Source organism: Nicotiana sylvestris, chromosome 5 (genome assembly GCF_000393655.2).
Source record: "Nicotiana sylvestris chromosome 5, ASM39365v2, whole genome shotgun sequence".
NCBI classification, from domain to species: Eukaryota; Viridiplantae; Streptophyta; class Magnoliopsida; order Solanales; family Solanaceae; genus Nicotiana; species Nicotiana sylvestris.
This window is the reverse complement of record NC_091061.1, coordinates 110,112,368-110,132,271: the sequence shown is the minus strand read 5'-3', so window position 1 is coordinate 110,132,271 and position 19,904 is coordinate 110,112,368. Positions and strand designations below refer to the sequence as shown.

Here is a 19,904-nt window from a genome sequence, read left to right as displayed (position 1 = left end):
TAACTCGTGCCCGCTTTGCAAAAGAAATTGCAAGCGTACCCGCTTTTTCGTATAACTTCAGCATACAGGGCTGAAGTAGCAAAGACAATCACGCAAAACTTCAGCATTCTAGTAGCCGAGCCTGAAGTTCAGCTCTAGAGCTGAAGTTTTTGTTTTGTAACTCGTGAATTTCTTAAGTTTTTGTTTTTGTGTTTTTGTTTTGCAACTGGCGAACTTCAACTCTAGAGCTGAAGTTTTTGTTTTGTAACTCGCGAACTTCAGCTGTAGAGCTGAAGTTTTTGTTTTTGTAACTGGCTGAAGTTTTTGTTTTTGTAACTGGCTGAAGTTTTTGTTTTGTAACTGGCGAACTTCAGCTCTAGAGCTGAAATTTTTGTCTTTGTAACTGGGGAACTTCAGCTCCAGAGCTGAAGTTTTTGTTCTATATTTGATTAACTTCAACATGTTTTATGCTCTCATGTTTTATGCTATCTGATCCAAACTCTTCTTTCTTTTGTCCAATGTGTACACAGTATACAAGGTATCCGTAGTTTTCACTCACATTTAAGTTTGTCAACGCATTGGACTAATAAACAATATGTCTTGTATGTAATGAGAAAAGTTAGTTTCCATTAATTTTGAAAATATTGTACCTTATTATAAACCCAATGTCCATTAACATCACCTCCATCTCCTCTGTACAGTTCTGAATCATTGTAAAAAGAGACGACATAATGTATTTAATAATCATTGACATATGCCACTTTAGTTTGTTTCACCAAAATTCACAAATACAGAACTGAAATTTCAAAGAACTTTTATTATCTCATGGTTTGGGATTTTTAATGTTATAATAATCCAAGTGGAAGTCCTCAGTATATTTGCTTTAGCTTCATTAATCAAAGAGCGCAATGTTGAAGTCATCGTTGTAGAAGAAGAAGGAAGAAAACGAAGGAGGAGAAGGAGGAGGAGAAATGAGGCTAAAGTTGTTTAAAAAGTGGGTACAAGTTAAAAGTTTTTAAAAAAATGAGTATAAATTAAATGGGGGTGACCAAATAGGGTGCCCCGTGCAATTTTTACAAGTAAAAATTTATATGTAAAAATTCATTAAAATTATAAAAATAGTAGATATGAAACCATAAATTTAAAAATATAATGGATTCAATGCTAAAAACCTTGAAAGTTGAACCCATATCATTTAAATCCTGAATATGCCTCTGATTTGACTCGTTGCCAACTTGCCACCCTTCTTAAACTATAGGTACTAATACTATCATTCAACGGTGGATCCAGAATTTTAAAGTCATGCACGCTCGTCGGAAAGACTTCTTAAAGAACACGGAAAAAGAACTTAGCTATAAGTGCACACTCACTATTTATCTAATATTTTTTTACCTATGTAATATACTTAAATTCGGGTAAAGACAATGAGTGCTTGAGCATCTATAACTCTTTACATAGATCCGCCATCACTACCATTATTAACTATGTGAGAAAGAAACGTACAAATTGAAGGGAAAGAGCAATAAAACCAACATGAAGAATATAGGAAGGGGGTAGGTGAAGTGTTGTGGGGATAGACGAAAAATTAATTTCACCTTTCTTCAGAACTGAACCAACATCTTGTGCCCACACACAAACACTTGACCCCTAAGAATTAAAGATCGCTCAAATCTGTCTACATATTTCCCTTTAAATTCTAAATTCACTTTCACTAAAAATAGGCTTTAGAACTGAGAGTGTTAAGCAATCACCTTTTCACATGTCATCATAACTTGACGGTAATCTCGCATTTCCCATGTGACGTGCCCATCCCCACCCCCTTTCTTGACCCCACCCCCCTCTACCCCCACACTCAGGGCTTAAGCATTGAGTACGAACTGAACCCACCACTCTTTAATTGAAACTGCACTGTGTAATGGAAGACCAAGCCTTGATATTCTAATCTTCAAGTCAGAAGTTAAAGACCCTTTTTCTTCATTCGTCTTTTTGTTGCGGAGAAAAAGAAATTAAAATCCATTTAGATTTTTTTGGGGAGGAAAGATCTAGGAATTTTTCCGAGTTTGAACAATTCTTGGTTGATCGTTTCTACCGTCAATGAAGGCAGAAACAGCGGTTTTGAATCCACCTCTCATCTCTTTTGACAACAAGAGGTACTCCTTTAAATCTCTCTTCCCCTTCCACTTTGTCAGCTCGATCCATGACTCATGCTGTTTGGATTCTTCATTATTATTTATATCTCACCAGGAATTGCAAAAAAAAAGAAAATATTTACTGCCCAGATGAACTTCCTCTGATTTTAATGTTTATATGAACATCAAGTTTCTCTTTGATTGTAAATTCAAAGTGTGTTTTGGTGACTGAGTGAAGTGTACTGCGGTGTGTAGTAAATCAGACTTTTTTTAGTCGACTATTCCACCAAGTACCTGTTATCTCCCACTGTACCGGTAATATTGCCAATCAAGGTTTAGGCAGATAGGCAGATAGAAAAAATGACTTAGCATGTTTTGTCTCACCAAGATTTAAACCCCCGTCTCCAAGGTTTTCGCCTACTTCATTGACAGCTAGGCTGCACCTTAGGTGCGTAGTAAAGTGATGGGGATAAAAAAAAAATTGAGCTTTGTTCATGAAAATGTTGGATGTTCTAATTCGTGTTAGCAATCTCTAGTAGGTAATCAGTGAAGAAGTACGTAATCTTGTTCTTAATGAAGAAACTAACATGACAACCACTAGACTGCAGCACCTCCACTTAAAAGGGAAAAAGGACTTCGGTTGCTTACATTAAATCAATTTGGTCTATTGTGAGAAAATCAATTTTTCACCTATTAGCCGAATGTGCTTAAAACAAAGTGAAAATTTAAATCAATTATCTGACAACCGCTTTTGCAAGTAATAAATTTAACTTAAATAATAAAACCAAGTAGGAGCTAAACATAATCTTCATTCACTTTTGGTCTTAATGGGCTTGTTCTCTTTGAGCAATCAATGTTTAACAAGCTTTGGGCATTCTATAAAAATGAAGTTAATTTATCCTATTTAATATGTACTAATATAGTACCAAATAGGGACAAGAGAGAGAGAGAGTACAGGAAAGAAATGAGGAATGGGTGAAACTGAGAAGAACAAAAATGAGAAGGGAAATTATAATAGTAAATAGAAAACGATAAGAAAATAGAGGAGGGACTGAAGGGAGAAGGGATAGAAAGAGAAATTATATTAGTAAATCAATTAATCATATATAATACAGAGAATTTCAAGCAAATCATGTGAAGATTCTATTTATAGCATAGGGAATTCTAAACTAATTAGAACTTTTGAAACTACTGTAACTCTATTTATTACTAAAAAGATAACATGATCTTTAAATTAAGATTTTATTTATTTCATTTCTAACTAATAGATAAAGTGTTGATGTACAACTTTTTTACATTTTCTTTTGACTTATCACAAAAAAAAAGGGTGAAGTGATGAGAGTTAAAGAGGTGCGGAGAAGGGAACTCAACTTATGCAGCAGCTGCAATTTAAGCAATGGAGATGCGGAAATTAGCAAAATATTACTTCTCCATTGTTGCTACTTTGCAAATTTTGGGTTTGATTCTAAACCTATTTGGTGTATAAGGGGTAATTACAAATAGTATGAAACAAGCTCCGGAGTGTAGGCAAGGGCAAAAGATGAGAAAGGGAATGAAAGCAATATGGAATACTGTCCCATCTTACATTCTGTGAGCTATTTGTTGTGAAAGGAATAAGAGATGTTTTAAGGGGAAAAATGAGGCTATACAGTGTATGTTTTTGACAAAAGAGGTTATGCAATATTTAAAGTACAGGTACTTACTGTTTTATACTTGTGGTGTATAATGCAAAATGTAGATGAGTGTGGCTCTCTTTTAGGCTTCATGTCCTTAACAACAACAACAACAACCCAGTATAATCCCACAAGTTGGGTCTGGGGAGGGTAGTGTGTACGCAGGCCTTACCCCTACCCTAGGGTAGAGAGGCTGTTTCCAATAGACCCTCGGCATCCTTCCCTCCAAGAACTCCCCACCTTGCTCTTGGGGTGGCTCGAACTCACAACCTCTTGGTTGGAAGTGGAGGGTGCTTACTATCAGAGACTTAGCACCTGCTTGGTGTTGTTTGCATCAATAAAATACCTTATCAGAACAAAAGATTAATTATTTCAAGTGATCATGATATCCTCATGATCTCATTATTCTCTTCCAATTGGAGAAAATTCGATACAACAAGTGAGATTGTTTAGTCTGACTCTCAAAAGATTTGAGTTAATATAATGTGGTTATTGATCCTTTGATTGAATAAAATACTCGTGAAAACCACCATACTGAAGTGGACGAACAGCTTAGGCCATGAGTGGCCAGATAATTATTTCAAGTGTAAAGAGTGTATTAGTGTGATGCATAGGAACCTGTGCTTCAGTACCATATTGACATTGTACTGATAAGTGTTAAGGGAGAAAAGCAAGCAGAAGAGATGAGAACTAGGAAGAAGAGAGAAGATATAGTAAGAGAAGAAATAGAGATAAAAAGGAGAGGGGGTGTAGGAATAGAGATAGGTGACGTAGGGAGAAAGGTTAGAGAGAAAAATTGTTACACTAAATCAATTCAACCAATATTATCCATTTAAACAAGAATATGGAGACCCTATATGTATATATGTCGGGGAATTTTGAAGAAATAAGAGTTTTTGAAACTACTAGAACTCTATCCTAACAAGAAGTAATTAATACAAAGTAAAATTTTATGTCTAATAAGATTTATTTTGATTTTATTTATCTTATCAAAAAAAAATTCTAGTATTTTCTCTAACTAATAGAAAAGATAAGTAATATGAAGTGATAACCATATCATCACGGCAGTACATTAATATTTTTCCTGGGAACTTAACCATGTAAAGATTTTTGTTTCCATAAACCGTTCCTTAATTTTCTTGTTCCCACTAATTAGTGTCATTGTTAACAGGGATGCTTATGGATTTGCTGTACGACCTCAGCATGTACAAAGATACCGTGAATATGCTAATATCTACAAGGTACTCTTTTGTTCTTATTGCTGTTTTACCAGTTAATGTACTTTTTTTTTTTTTTTTTTTTTTGAAGATTAGACAAGAGACCAGGGGGTGGGCAGAAGAAGGGAAGACCAAAAATAAACAATTTCTCTGTAGTCAGCTGAAGCGAAGCTGCAAACATCTTGTCTTCTGTTTATTTTAAGTCTACCACACTTCTCAGCAATCAAGCAGTGAATATTTCCTCATTATCTCACTTTGTGTTCGTTTCTTTTTTAGGAAGAAGAGGAAGAGAGGTCTGATAGGTGGAACGATTTTTTGGAGCGTCAAGCAGAGTCTGCTCAGTTACCCATAAATGGGATATCTGCAGACAAAAGTTCTACTAATCCTGGTGCCAAACCATTTAGTCAGGAGGTAAGTTGTGATGCACAGAACGGGGAAGAAGGTCAACTTGAAAATGCAACTGAGAAGGATGTCATACTGACCTCTGTGGAGAGGAAAATTTGTCAGGCTCAGATGTGGACGGAAATTAGACCCTCTCTACAGGCAGTTGAGGATATGATGAACACTCGTGTCAAAAAGAAAGTAAACTTAGCCAAACAGGAGCAAGATTCTGGTCCGAGGAAGCACCTTCCTGCAATTGAAGAGTCTAGACCCACAAAAGGAGTATCTGAAGAGGACTCAGAAGATGAGTTTTATGATATAGAAAGGTCAGAATCTTTGGACAAATCGGAGTTAGATTCGATGCAAGACATTCCGTTAAATGATACTACTGGCCATTTGGCTAATACTAGTCAAGAGTCTTTGCCTCCTTGGAAAGAAGAATTGGAGTGTCTTGTTCAGGGTGGAGTACCCATGGCTCTTAGGGGAGAGGTACATAGAATTTTTGAAATTTCCTTATGATTGTGTTCTTTAAAGTAATCTGAGTTCATGCACTAGCTTTATTCATGTAAGCTTAATATTGGAATCACAGCTTTGGCAAGCCTTTGTGGGTGTGAGGGCACGCAAAGTGGGGACCTATTATCAAGATTTGCTTGCATTAGGCACTAGATCTGGTAATAATACGGAGCTTAAAAGTGTGGAATCAGAGGACTGTGGAAGTTCAGTGGACGCGAGCATAGACAGTGTATCTATACCTGAAAAATGGAGAGGGCAGATTGAGAAGGTTATTGAATGTGCTATATCTCAGCTATGCTTTTGAGTTCCTTTTGCGTTCTATGTTACTGCTGGTTTTTCCATTTCGGGTCCAAGCTTATCTTGCAGTTTATTGCAGGATCTACCACGAACATTTCCTGGACATCCTGCTCTAGATGAGGATGGGAGAAATGCCTTAAGGCGTTTACTTACAGCCTATGCTCGACACAATCCCTCGGTTGGCTATTGTCAGGTATTTCTGTCAGCATATCTCTTTTTTATGTACTCGTCCTTTTCTCCTCTTTTTCCCCTCCGGGAATTTGGAAATTGTGGGGGAAGCTATTCATGTTTGTCAAGTTCTTTGAAATTCTGTTTGACCATGTCGCCAGAAGAAAATTGGGTTACCAACATTACAAGTCGGTTGTTGATTCGATTTTGCCCTTAAAATAATAGTTGATGAATTACTACGATGTGGAGAAGATTATTATTTAAATATTTGCATTCTTGAAGTAAGTGAGAGATGCCGAATCTTATCATCTATTTAAGTGTGTCGGACATTGTTCCCAGACAGTTCTAAGAGGTGCTGTAGACATGGTGTTATTTCTCTTCTTCTGTGTATATCAGCATTTCATTCTAGGGTTTATTTCTAAACTCTATTTTCTTTTAAATATTATCTGCGCATACGAGTGCTATATTTCTAGTTTGTGAAAAATCTGTTTCTTTCATCTTATGCTTCACCTATTTAATAATCCTTTGGTGTCGATCAAACCACACTTTTTGTCTAATAATGCAGGCCATGAATTTCTTTGCTGGTCTGTTATTGCTTTTAATGCCGGAGGAAAATGCATTTTGGTATGTTGTTCTTAACTTTGTTTGCATCTAATTTTCCAGAGGAACATCTTCATTTATATGTAGAGGAGAGCTTCTACTCACAGTTCACAGTTCAGAGAGCATTGGCGTTCTTTAGCACATCACACTTATAGAGTTATTTGTTATGGGGTTGTAAATTGTAAAATGAGCTTCCGTATAATTTTGGTCGCTTTGTCTCATCAAAATCAAAATGTTGAAAAACACTTACAGGACTTTGATGGGGATTTTAGATGATTACTTTGATGGATACTACTCAGAAGAGATGGTAGAGTCTCAGGTAAAAAAAAAAGTTTTGGTTTTTGCTTGCCATAACTTGGTGCTACATCTTCGTCCCCACTACATTACTTTGGTATGTTTCAGTTGCATATGAGAAATATGAACATATCCACAAGATTTTATTTACTACAGTCTCTTATCAGGTTGACCAACTTGTTCTTGAGGAGTTGGTGCGAGAGAGATTTCCAAAGTTGGGTATGGCTTTTACTTTAATTTCCTTTTGTGAAGCACCTTTCTTCAGGTTATCTATCAGTCTGTTGGCGGTAATCATTATTATTTGTTGACTCTTTGGTGTCTTATTCCACCATTGCTTTATTGCAGTTAATCATCTGGATTACCTGGGAGTGCAAGTAGCATGGGTAACAGGACCATGGTTCCTCTCCATATTTATGAACATGCTTCCATGGGAAAGTGGTCGGTTTTTCTCTCTCATGAAAAATTTAAGCTGTATAGTGGCCGATAATGTAGATATAACCAAGTTTTAAGTTGTCATTGTGCTTAATTTTAGGGCACTGCTCTCAGAATCTTCTTATTTGCATCTTTATCATCTTACGTTTGTTGACGCCCTTTCTCATTAATTTTCCTTTGTTTTAGTCCTTAGGGTATGGGATGTGCTTCTGTTTGAAGGAAATCGAGTGATGTTATTTCGTACAGCGCTTGCTTTGATGGAATTATATGGTAATCTTTGAGTTCACAAGGGTTGACAAATTGCAAGTTCTTCTTCCTTGCAGCTTTATTCTATATACAAATTTGGGTTGCACAAAATTCATGTAGTTTGGTCTTGCCCAGGACCTGCATTAGTTACCACAAAAGATGCTGGGGATGCAGTCACCCTGCTGCAGTCGCTTGCTGGCTCAACATTTGATAGCAGTCAACTTGTTCTGACTGCATGCATGGGCTATCAAAACGTCAGTGAAGCTAGATTAGAAGTACTAAGAAATAAGCATCGTCCAGCCGTGAAGGCTGCATTGGAAGAGAGGACTAAAGGGCTCCGAGTTTTGAGGGATTCTCAGGGTCTAGCATCTAAACTGTACAGTTTTAAGCATGATTCTGGATCTGCGATTTTAGGAGTCACTAAAACAGATCAAAAGGCTGATGCAGAGACAAATAGTGATGCATCTCAGACGGATATTGCATCTGCTAATATGGATGAACTTTATATGAGCCTGAATGGGAATGTGGAAATAGATTCTGTTCCAGATCTTCAAGAACAGGTAGCTTTTGGTCATATCTCTCCTAAATTATAATATATTTCATTCTCCTTTGAACTTGCAAACCTTTCCTGATCAACTATTAATAACCATATTCTACTCTGCTTTATCGTCTCATTTAACTTTCTAAACTAGCACTTTAGAATTATTCATGCAGCTTACTGAATTTGTCGTATTTTGTATAGAGATATTTTGGAAGTGAAAGCTTGAGATGGTTATTGATCAAGTTAAGAATTTTGGTCCAAGGATACAACCCTCTTTAATTAATTTTTCCTGTTTCAAAGTAAGTGACCTGGAAGATTCCAGAATAATTAGAGATGTACCACAGAGTGAGCTTGAATGGTCATTTGTTTAGCAGAATCCTCCTTGGTTAAGAACCTTCATTAGAAAGTTCAGTGAATGTACTTGAGGCAGGAACTTCAGCTTATGATGCCAAACACTGATTTTAGCTTGGTCATAACTAACATATAAAGGACTGGATGCAGAAACAGATTGGAAAATCGCTGTAGTTACTGGACTTGTAAGCTTAGTGAGTGGTTGTTTGTCGGACTCTTGTTATTTAAAGTGATTCAGTTTGCCATTCTTTGATGGGCAGTTCCTTAGTCACAGCCTGATATAGTACGAATGACGATGTTCTTGTTAGTCTCTTTGGACCAGGTGCTGAACTGAAGGTGTGCAATTGCAGGTTTAGTAGCTGAACCTTCTGGCGAATTAGGGAAGAAAAAAGAGCAAATGAAGGAAGAAAAGACAGTCCTTGGATTTGTTATGCAGTAGGGGTAGGCTTTGGATGTTTGTTGATTAAAGCAAATGATTTCATAGTTTGTGTTTCTGAGCATAGATTGTGAAGAAAAAAGGCCATATATGGGGTTTTGTCAAAGATAATTGTTAAAGAATGGCAAGGAACTTTTTTCAGAAATGTGAAATTAGGGAGAGCCTAATGAGATATTTGACTTGTTTGTCAGATGGTTTGGCTTTTAAAGGAAAGATACAGCCTACCAGTGTACTAACAACATGAAGTCTTTTGAGTACTGATATATTCTATATATACACACAGAGTCAACATCATCTCTCTAGGCGCTGTCTTATCAAAAAATAAAATCATCTCTCGGGCGTTCTGATTTATTTTAACTGCTGTGTCGAAAGCCTGTTTATCAGAAAACTCTGACCTTTGGTTCAAGTACATCTCCCGTCAGATTTTCGAATATCTTTTCATCCAATAAAGCTAGAAAATGCATGTAGGTTTTCTGGGAATATAGCAACATTCTATGGTACTGTCCAGTTATAATATTTGTGCCTCCATAATGACATATCCTCCAAGATACCAATAATAAAGGAGGAATCCTTTTTTTTTTAAAATCTTACCTTTCAAAAAAATAAAAATAAAGGATGTATCATGGTTTTGTCAAAATTAATCACCTAGAGTGGGTGTGAGTTATCTCTATTTGCCATAGTATTTAGGAGTCTCAGGCTCTCATCACTGGATTGACAATGTGAGAATGCACAGGAGAAAATATTATTGATTAATATTGACAATGATACAATGAGCCCTATATATATAATACATGTCCTACTCCTAATACATATGGAATTAGAGTTATTTACTACTATTTAACTATCAAACTAACACTCCCCCTCAAGCTGGTGCATATAAATCATATGTACCGAGCTTGTTACATATATAACTAATACGAGGACCAGTGAGACTTGGTGAAAATATCAGCAAGCTGATCATTCGACTTCACAAATTTTGTAGCAATATCTCCCGAGAGTATCTTTTCTCTAACAAAGTGATAGTCAATCTCGATGTGTTTAGTTCTCTCATGGAATACTGGATTTGACGCAATATGAAGAGCAGCTTGATTATCACACACTAATCTCATCTGACTAATCTCACCAAATTTCAACTCCTTGAGCAACTGTTTGATCTAAATTAGCTCACATGTGGCCATAGCCATTGCTCGATATTCTGCTTCTGCACTAGACCGAGCAACCACATTCTGTTTCTTGCTCTTCCAAGACACCAAATTTCCTCCTACTAAGACACAATATCCAGACGTAGAACGTCTATCAGAAGGTGATCCTGCCCAATCAACATCTAAGTATCCAACGATTTGCTCATGGCCTCGATCCTCAAACAATAAGCCTTTGCCTGGAGCTGATTTTATATACCGAAGAATGCAGACAACTGCATCCATAAACTGACTCACAACACTCACAGGAAAGGAAATGTCAGGTCTAGTCACTGTGAGGTAATTTAATTTACCAACCAACCGCCTATATCTTGCAGGATTGATAAGAGACTCTCCCTGTCCTGGCAGAAGTTTAGAATGCGGATCCATCGGAGTGTCACCAGGTCTACAACCTGTCATTCCTGTCTCCTCAAGAATATCTAAGGCATACTTCCGTTGTGAGGTCAAAATACCTGAGCTAGACTGCGCGACCTCAATACCCAGAAAATACTTTAATCTGCCCAGATCCTTAGTCTGAAAGTGCTGAAAGAGATGTTGCTTCAACTTACTAATATCATCCTGATTATTGCCGGTAATAACAATATCGTCAACATAAACGACCAGATAAATACAGAGATTTGAAGCAGAATGTCGATAAAATACAGAGTGATCAGCTTCACTACGAGTCATGCCAAACTCCTGAATAACTGTGCTGAACATACCAAACCAGGCTCGAGGAGACTGCTTTAGACTATAGAGGGACCGGCGCAACCGACATACAAGGCTACTAGACTCCCCCTGAGCAACAAAACCAGGTGGTTGCTCCATATAAACGTCATCCTCAAGGTCCAAATATCTGAGTATACCCTTTGGCAACAAGACGAGCCTTAAGTCGATCAACCTGGCCATCTGGACTAGCTTTGACTGCATACACCCAACGACAACCAACAGTCGATTTACCCGAAGGAAGAGGAACAAGCTCCCAAGTACCACTTCTATGTAAAGCAGACATCTCGTCAATAGCCTGTCACCATCCGGGATGAGACAGTGCTTCACTTGTGACTTAGGGATGGAAACAGAGGACAAAGATGACACAAATGCACAATGGGATGATGATAGACAATGGTAACTTAAACCGACATAATGAGGATTAGGATTAAGTGTGGACCGTATACCTTTTCGTAGTGCAATCGGTTGATTAAGAGGAGACAAGTCCGCAGTATTAGCAGGGTTAGGTGTAGGACGTGAATCAGCTGGGCCTGATGCTGGGCGCGGATGACGATAATAAGTCAGGAGTGGTGGAGCTGTAGAAGGTTGAACTGGACTAGGTGGTGGCACTAGAGCTATAGTTGGTGGAACTGGACTCGGTGGTGGCACTGGAGCTATAGGTTGTGGAGCTGCAACTAGAACTGTAGGTGGTGGAGCTATGGAGGAAGATGAATGGGAGATAGGGACTGAATCTCCAAAAGAAGGAACTGGTAGCACCTCAGAAATATCTAAGTGATTAACTGGACCTGTGAAGTATGATTGGGTTTCAAAGAAGGTAACAACAGACATAAGAAATCGCTGAGGGTCAGGAGAATAACATCGCTATCCCTTTTGCATTCTCGAGTAACTTAGAAATATGCACTTAAGAGCACGAGGAGCTAACTTATCTTTTCCTGGAGTAAGGTCATGAACAAATCACGTACTCCCAAAAACACGGGGTGGAAGAGAGAATAAAGGTAAGTGGGGAAACAAGACAGAGAATGGAACTTGATTTTGGATAGCTGAAGATGGCATACGATTAATAAGATAACAAGATGTAAGAACTGCATCTCCCCAAAAATGCAGCAGTAGGGAACAAATCACGTACTCCCAAAGACACGGGGTGGAAGAGAGAATAAAGGTAAGTGGGGAAACAAGATAGAGAATGGAACTTGATTTTGGATAGCTGAAGATGGCATACGATTAATAAGATAACAAGATGTAAGAACTGCATCTCCCCAAAAACGCAGCGGTAGGGTACGAACAGTTTCAATAAGATGTCTATTCTTTCTTTCAGCTAAGATGTGTACAGACAAGATGTTTGATGAATAATCTCATAGGAGTTCATAAACTGCTGAAATGGGGAAGACAAATACTCTAGGGCATTATCACTACGAAATGTGCGGATAGAAACCCCAAATTGATTTTGAATTTCAGTGTGGAAGGTCTGGAAAATAGAAAACAACTCAGATCGATTTTTCATCAAAAATATCCAAGTGCACTTGAAATAATCATCAATGAAACTGACAAAGTAGCGGAATCCCAAGGTAGAACTGACCCGACTAGGACCCCAAACATCTGAATGGACTATAGTAAAAGGTCATAGTTAGACTTTGGGATGGGCCGGCTGGTCCGCCTTAGGTGTGCACCGGTCGTTTCGTCCCTTGTGCCGGCGATGTGCTCCTGGCCTTAATTGGCTGGGTCGTGCCTCCGGCGCTGTTACTTTGAAGAAATTAGAGTGCTCAAAGCAAGCCTACGCTCTGATATCATGTGAGAATGCACGGGAGAAAATATTATTGATTAATATTGACAATGATACAATGAGCCCTATATATATAAAATACATGTCCTACTCCTAATACATATGGGATTAGGGTTATTTACTACTATTTAACTATCAAACTATCAAACTAACAGACAAGTCAGTTGATTTACCTGGCCTCAAGTCGCCTATTAGCACCTGCGGAAGGATCATTATAGAGACCTGCATAGCAGAAAAAACTTATACACATGCGCGCACACGCGTATATTACCAATCCCGTGTGACTTTACTGCAAATGAATATGTTATGTGCACTGAAGTGTCATGTAGCTCTCATGTCTAGTTTACATCAAGTACTATGTTGAATTTAATACTCACTGGCTGTAGAAGTCTTTTGAAATATGATGCTACACAGCTGCATCTATGATTTTCAATGCTATTTCTCTTGTCTGGCTTTTATTTCATATTTAATCATACAGTATTGCCTGCTATTCATGCCTGATGTAAGGTAATAGAATATGTTTTCTAAAGTATTACTCACTTACTCACATGATTCCTCTTTTCTTTTTCATTTTATTTATCTTTTCACCTCCCATCTTTTCATTTATCTCTGTTTTCCGTAATTTCCCTACCTTCAACTCCAATTTAGTCTTTATCTTTTCTTGTTTGATTTGATTATTTCTTCTTAGAAATTTGTGGAATTTGATTGTTAGTTAGGATATTATCAAAGTAATATTTCAGATAGCTTCGAATAGTCTGTGAATGGTCATAAATTATTCTGGTGTACCTTCACTTTGCATATTTTAACGTATGATTTCAATGCAGGTGGTTTGGCTGAAGGTTGAGATGTGCAAGTTGTTGGAGGAGAAACGATCTGCTGAACTAAGGTGCACATATTAGATGTTAATGTTAATGTTGTATTACTTTGCATTTTGGCTTTTGTCATAGTTGGTCACTTCGAACTGTAACTTCTTTACCTTATGAACGTTTTTTAACAGTTGATTGATATTTTCGTGAAACCTTTATGCTACAACAAAGGTGTGGCCTTTTTCTGAAATCATTCTGTACTTGCAGTAAGAATCACCCTTGTTTTTTTGTTAATTTTAGGAGGCAAAGTAAATAACAAATTTGAAACCATGGATCCTCCCATCCAGTTGAAACCCACCTATTTTTGGTTCTGCTACCTTTTCTCCCAATTTTTGTCCTTTCCTCTGTGTGCCTCATGATTCAGGGTGGGGAAAGAGTAACTAAGTAGCAAAAGGGGGTGTTTTGATGCCTCAAATTTCTGCTCTGATCAATTGTCTCAAAGCATGAGGGAAGTATCTGAGAAAGTAAGCCAATCTCTGACAGCCTAAGGTCACCAAAAGAATTGCAAAATATCTATTCAAAATTAAAGTAGTCTGTATTGACTGTCATTTTTTATAAAAAGAGAGAACCGTGATGCTTAGAATTTGGTAGTTTAACTCTCCCTTTAGAGAGTAGTCTATCAAACTTGGAACTCAATGGAGTTTAATATTTATCCTTACCTTATAAATAATGGCATTGAACATTTCTTTATTTTTGCTATTTGTCTGTAGCACTTTTGGTCAAGATTTTATACCTATTCGTGTGTGTGGGTGAAGAAAACAAAGAAAAAAGAGATATTAAGTGGACTAATGATGTCCTTTTGTGTTTTTTCCATGTATGCAGAGCAGAGGAGTTGGAAACAGCATTGATGGAGATGGTCAAGCAGGATAATAGGCGGCAGTTGAGCGCAAGGGTACTTAAGAGTTTTGTTTATGCATGCATTATATACTTCCGCCTGAGTAGAAAATTATATCCCTGCATTCATAATTCTCATCCCTCTATATCAAAAGACAGTGAAGACCCCCAGCTTTCTGGCATTTTACTCAGCATGCTTTGATGTGCTTCTTATAAGCCTGTGATGGATTTGGTCAAGTGAAGCATCTAATTATCTGATTGCTTGTGCATCCCCGCACCCGTATCCGTACTAGGATCCATATCCTCCAATCTTAGAATTCACATTTCGAAGGATCCGACCTCTAGATCCACACCTGTTTCGGACAGCCTTACCCGCGTCCGAGCAATTTAGGACCATGCATTCGTCAATGAAATAAACATGTGCAACCTTGAATACTCTCGGTGTTCACGTAGAATAGTCAATTGTCTAATAAGGGGTTACAATTGTCTTATCATCCTGGACCCAGTTTGGTTTCTTGGATTGTAGGGTGGATACGTAGAGGGTGAAAAATCCCTAGGTTTTTTCGAGATGATGGGACACCAGTAAACTAAGTCTCAACCATAAGGAGGTGCCTCAAAATCCCCAGGGATCGTTTAATTTTTTTTTTTTTAATCTCTTCTTCTCTGGGGTTTTGCTTGATTGTTTTCTTTTTCCTTTCCTTTTTATTTTTGATAAGTGGTTTTGGTTGACTGTAATTCTCTGGTTCAAAAGCACATCTTCCCTATGATTCACAAGTTTGACTGTAATGTCTGCCGCTGTACATCTTTTTGAGCATGGAAGAAAAGAGCTTCCTACACTTTTTAGATGGTTGGCACAATAAACTCTCTTTCCAAAACTTCATTGATAAATTCCACATATGTTTGTTAAGCATAATCAGTCTCAAGTTAGGATAATGGAGGAGGATTGCTGTAGGTTGACGACTAGCACTTAATTCAGTGATGGATCAATTATGAGAATGTTCTAAAAATGCAGACACTAAGAGGGATGTACAAGATTGGACAGGATTAAATGATCACATCCAACAGAAGTTGCAAATAGCATACATAGAGGTTAAAATGAGACGCCTTAAAGAGAAGTGGCTCATGTAAGAGCTTGCCAACTTCCAACCAAGAAGTTTGGAGTTTGAATCACCAAATGGGGAAGTGGAAAGAATCTTGAAATCTCTTTGAATTATAGTGGACTTAGCTAAGCGCAGAACACAAAGGAAACAAAGAATCTACATTGGCAATACCAATTTGTTGTGATTACCAGTAATCTGAGTAGGGATAAACGGGAGATCTAGAGAACCTCTAATTGCCCAAAAAACAAACTACTGAGTACTAGAATGAAAGTACTTTGGGCCTGAATAAAGTGGAAATAATAAAAGAGCGTGCATACAGCTACCTCAACTAATTTAGTGATGGGTAGGGGCATAGTTTGGGCAAACCCGAAATCCAGATTTTTTGAATTTTTGGATTTTGGATTTAATTCTTAAAATTTTTGGATTTCGGATTGGATGTTGGATTTGGTACTTCGGATTTTTGGATATCCAAAAATCCAAAAATTTTATACTTAGTGCTATCCATTAGATATTAGTCCATTGGTCATGCCAACGGTAATCAGCCCAATATCCTACCCATTAAATATTATCTCATATATTTAATACTAATGATTAAGTTACTGTCAGAATACTTTCTATTTGGGTATAGTTTTACTATTGTTAATTCTTATTGGCCTTATTAATGTCTCGTGATAATAATTTCATTACTAGAATACTTTATTTGAAGGGTTACGGTGAAAATGAGGAACTTTTACGGCAATTTAACATGAATATTTCATTTGGATGTTCATTTTTGTAAGAATAAGAAACAACTCAATATATAGGCTCAAAATCGAAAATCCGAAATATCCAAATCGATTAATTCGAAGCCGAACTTAAAAAATCCGATCCAATCCGGGATTATTTGGATTGTCATTTCTTTTGTCTGGAAATCGAAAATCCAAACCGAAATTTTCATATCTAATCCAAACTGCCCGAACGCCCACCCATAGACTGATGGGGCTTAGTTGATTGGTTGGTTTCTTCCCTTCTTTCATATTTTGCTTTTTTCTTATCCCACGTAGATTATTATTTTTGGGTTGTTTCTTCTTTTTCTTTCCTTAAGTGAAGATTAAATTTCATGATGACATTTGCACACTGGCATATCCCTGTGATTTAGGTTGAGCAATTAGAACAAGAGGTTGTTGAGCTCCGACAGGCACTTGCTGATAAGCAAGAGCAAGAGAGTGCCATGCTTCAGGTGACAATTCTCATTAAATATTTGATGATAACATATCTGAATATTATCTAATATCTTCATTCTAGCTTGCTATGGTGTTTTATATGAATGAAATTGCTTTCTAGGTTCTCATGAGGGTTGAGCAAGAACAGAGGGTAACGGAAGATGCTCGTAGATTCGCTGAACAAGAGGCAGTAGCTCAAAGATTTGCCTCTCAAATGCTACAGGTTTTTCTACTGATTGAATTTCTTGGTGAAACATTTTGACTTATATTTCATGTTACTTCAATTTTATTTATAGTAATTAGTAAACTAGGTCAATCTTTTTCTGCTTATTTGGATGAACATTTTTAAATGCAGTGAATTTCTCCTAATACTCTTCGTGATCTGCATAGTGGATATATCATCTCTTTATGTTTTCTTTTGCAGAAGCTCATTCAAATTATAACATATTGGTGTCCATGATGATGCTTAATCATGTCCCTCATTCATCTAAAACATACATCCATAGTTGTTTTATTGATATTTTCAATCCTAATAAATATATTATGATTCCATTAGATTTGGTGAAGATCTTCATTGGTGGATCTTTTAAAGTGAATTTGAGCACCGTAGCTGCTTAAACACAAGAGGTGTGCTTAATATAGTCTTCTATTCACTTGACCTTAAGCACCATCTTTTTGAGGGTTGTGTTTAGGTAGTCCTTTCTAGATGCTTTATTTATTATTCACCTTTTGAACCAAAGTATCCATATCTTCCCAATTTTTGGCAAGCCGCAGTATTTTGCTCTAAAAATGCTAGAATTGCATGAACGGCTGCAGATAATTCTGATGCCATCTTTTGTACATACCATTTAACGGATTTCATTGCTCCTCATAACCTTCAAGCCCCCCCCCCCCCCCCCAAAAAAAAAAAAGGCAGTCACATTAAAATCATTGGATTGACGCCCTTCTTGTCCATTCGGAACAACAATGTGTAATTGGAAAATAATAAAATAAATGGCTAATACATTGGATATCTCATGTTTACAATTGCTATGCAGGAGAAGTATGAAGAAGCCACGGGATCCCTCGCTGAGATGGAAAAGAGGCTTGTTATGGCTGAATCAATGCTGGAGGCTACCTTGCAATACCAGTCCGGACAAAATAAAGTATTACCTTCTCCAAGGTAATAGTTCCTTACATATGATATCCTCGTGAGGTACTGATCGACACACCATTTGTACCTCCCATCGGGTTATCATAGTGTTTTTCCTGATATCATGTCCTGTGTTATGAAGTCCTCCGATTATTACCATGTCTTTGTCACTAGTAATGCAAACCACATACAGTAATTTCTTCAAGCATATCTTTATTTCTCTAAAATGGATGAATACGCTCTTCTATAGATCCACACAGCTTTCATCTCCGGTACGGGGCAACCAAGATTCATCATCGGAGATACCTGCTAGAAAGATCAGCTTGCTGTCGGTGCCATTTGGACTTGGATGGCGTGACAAGAACAAGGTGAGTCCATAATTTTTTAAATCCAATTTTTGAGATGTTGTCGACTAAATTAAAATTGTGTTAGAATCTCCTGTCAAAAGACAAGCCTAGTTTACTGCATTTGTAAGAGCATACAATTTAACCTGTAGATATTAATATTACCTCCACTGGTATTTCATCATCCACCGGCCTCTTTCAGACCTGTACCCATATTAACTTCTGAATAAAGCTTTATGTACTCCATCTTCTTGCTTTATTAGACCAAGTTGTCTAGTTTAGGGGCAATAAGGACATTCTATAGAAAATGCAGTTGGATTTTGTCGAGTCAAGTAACTACAGTCTCTTAACGCTGGTTGAAGCTCTCATAGTGTGGCTTCTATAGGAGAGATATACCCCCCTCCCCCCCTGCTGCCCTACAACTATCTCTTTATTCCAGTTTTAATGTAGCATACTTCGTCTTTGAACTGCCAACCGAACGCGGTTATACTTGCCAGTATTAAAATAATTGAATGATACAGGGGAAGCCAGCCGAGGAGGTTATTGACAGCAAGCCAGTGAATGAGGAACCCAGTCCAAACACTCAGCAGAAGGAAATGAACGGCCATCAGATGGAGCAGAAACTGCAAGAGGTCTAAGAAGGGCTGCTGCTGGAACAAATTTCATCTGTCGCCTGGAATTCAAAAGGCTAGATATGAGATGCCCTTTTTTATATTGGTCACAAAAGAATTGAAGCGACACTTTTTGTATTTTTTTTCTTCATTAAATCCCCTTAAGAGCATATATAGTCAGTTTATTTGTTCATCAAGTGACAATAATAGTGAGTTACAAGATGATAGTGTAGAAAAGGAAATGTTCTTTTACTATCTTGTTAGTAAAGTGGCGGTTTCCAATGTATAATGTTGATGGGAAATTCCTTATAAGAATGGAAGAAAAGAATGTAGTGGGTTGAATTTGGATACACACTGCTCTTTATGTATGGGTGAAGTAAGGACTTATGTATCCATGTATACCAGACTCTTCTTCCGCTAATATGAAGCCAGTAACTTTAGTTTGACTTAATTTTGCTTAGAAAAGATCCTTCCTATGAGATCATAGAGAATTTGAATCTTGATTTTGCATATTTATTGTTATTATAATTGAGTTTATTATAGTGTTATGTTATCATGTTTTTGAAGTACTGCAGGTTTTATTGTAATGTTGGAGGTTTAGTTATTATGCTTTTTGGACTCTTATTTTAGAATGGTAAGCAGATATTGGAAATCAAAATTGAAGTTTGACTTAAGCAGTTATTGACAATGTTATGAAGGTATAGGAGTACATCTTTTTTTTTTTTGGTGATTTCTAAAGGGCTTTGCTGCAAGGAGGGTGTGGTTATAAAGACCCCTTCACATATATAATCCCTATTGGTACCTTAACATTGTCATTATTACTATTATAGCTTATCAAGCTTCAAGTTAATTTGCCACGAGTTGCATTTAT

The 19,904-nt window shown here is 37.2% G+C and overlaps 1 protein-coding gene across 1 annotated transcript; it reads left to right on the top strand.

The window, feature by feature from the left end:
• The first annotated feature begins 1,874 nt into the window (after positions 1 to 1,874).
• LOC104232124 (uncharacterized) lies at positions 1,875 to 19,484 on the top strand. The gene is made up of 18 exons (XM_009785233.2): positions 1,875 to 2,129; positions 4,953 to 5,022; positions 5,275 to 5,868; positions 5,969 to 6,160; positions 6,269 to 6,382; positions 6,923 to 6,981; positions 7,210 to 7,276; positions 7,419 to 7,470; positions 7,597 to 7,689; positions 7,870 to 7,953; positions 8,065 to 8,489; positions 13,769 to 13,830; positions 14,633 to 14,702; positions 16,883 to 16,963; positions 17,068 to 17,169; positions 17,984 to 18,108; positions 18,329 to 18,446; positions 18,944 to 19,484. Exons 1-18 carry the CDS (start codon positions 2,074 to 2,076, stop codon positions 19,058 to 19,060), a joined length of 2,481 nt encoding a protein of 826 aa, XP_009783535.1. The 5' UTR covers positions 1,875 to 2,073; the 3' UTR covers positions 19,061 to 19,484.
• The last annotated feature ends 420 nt before the right edge of the window (positions 19,485 to 19,904 follow it).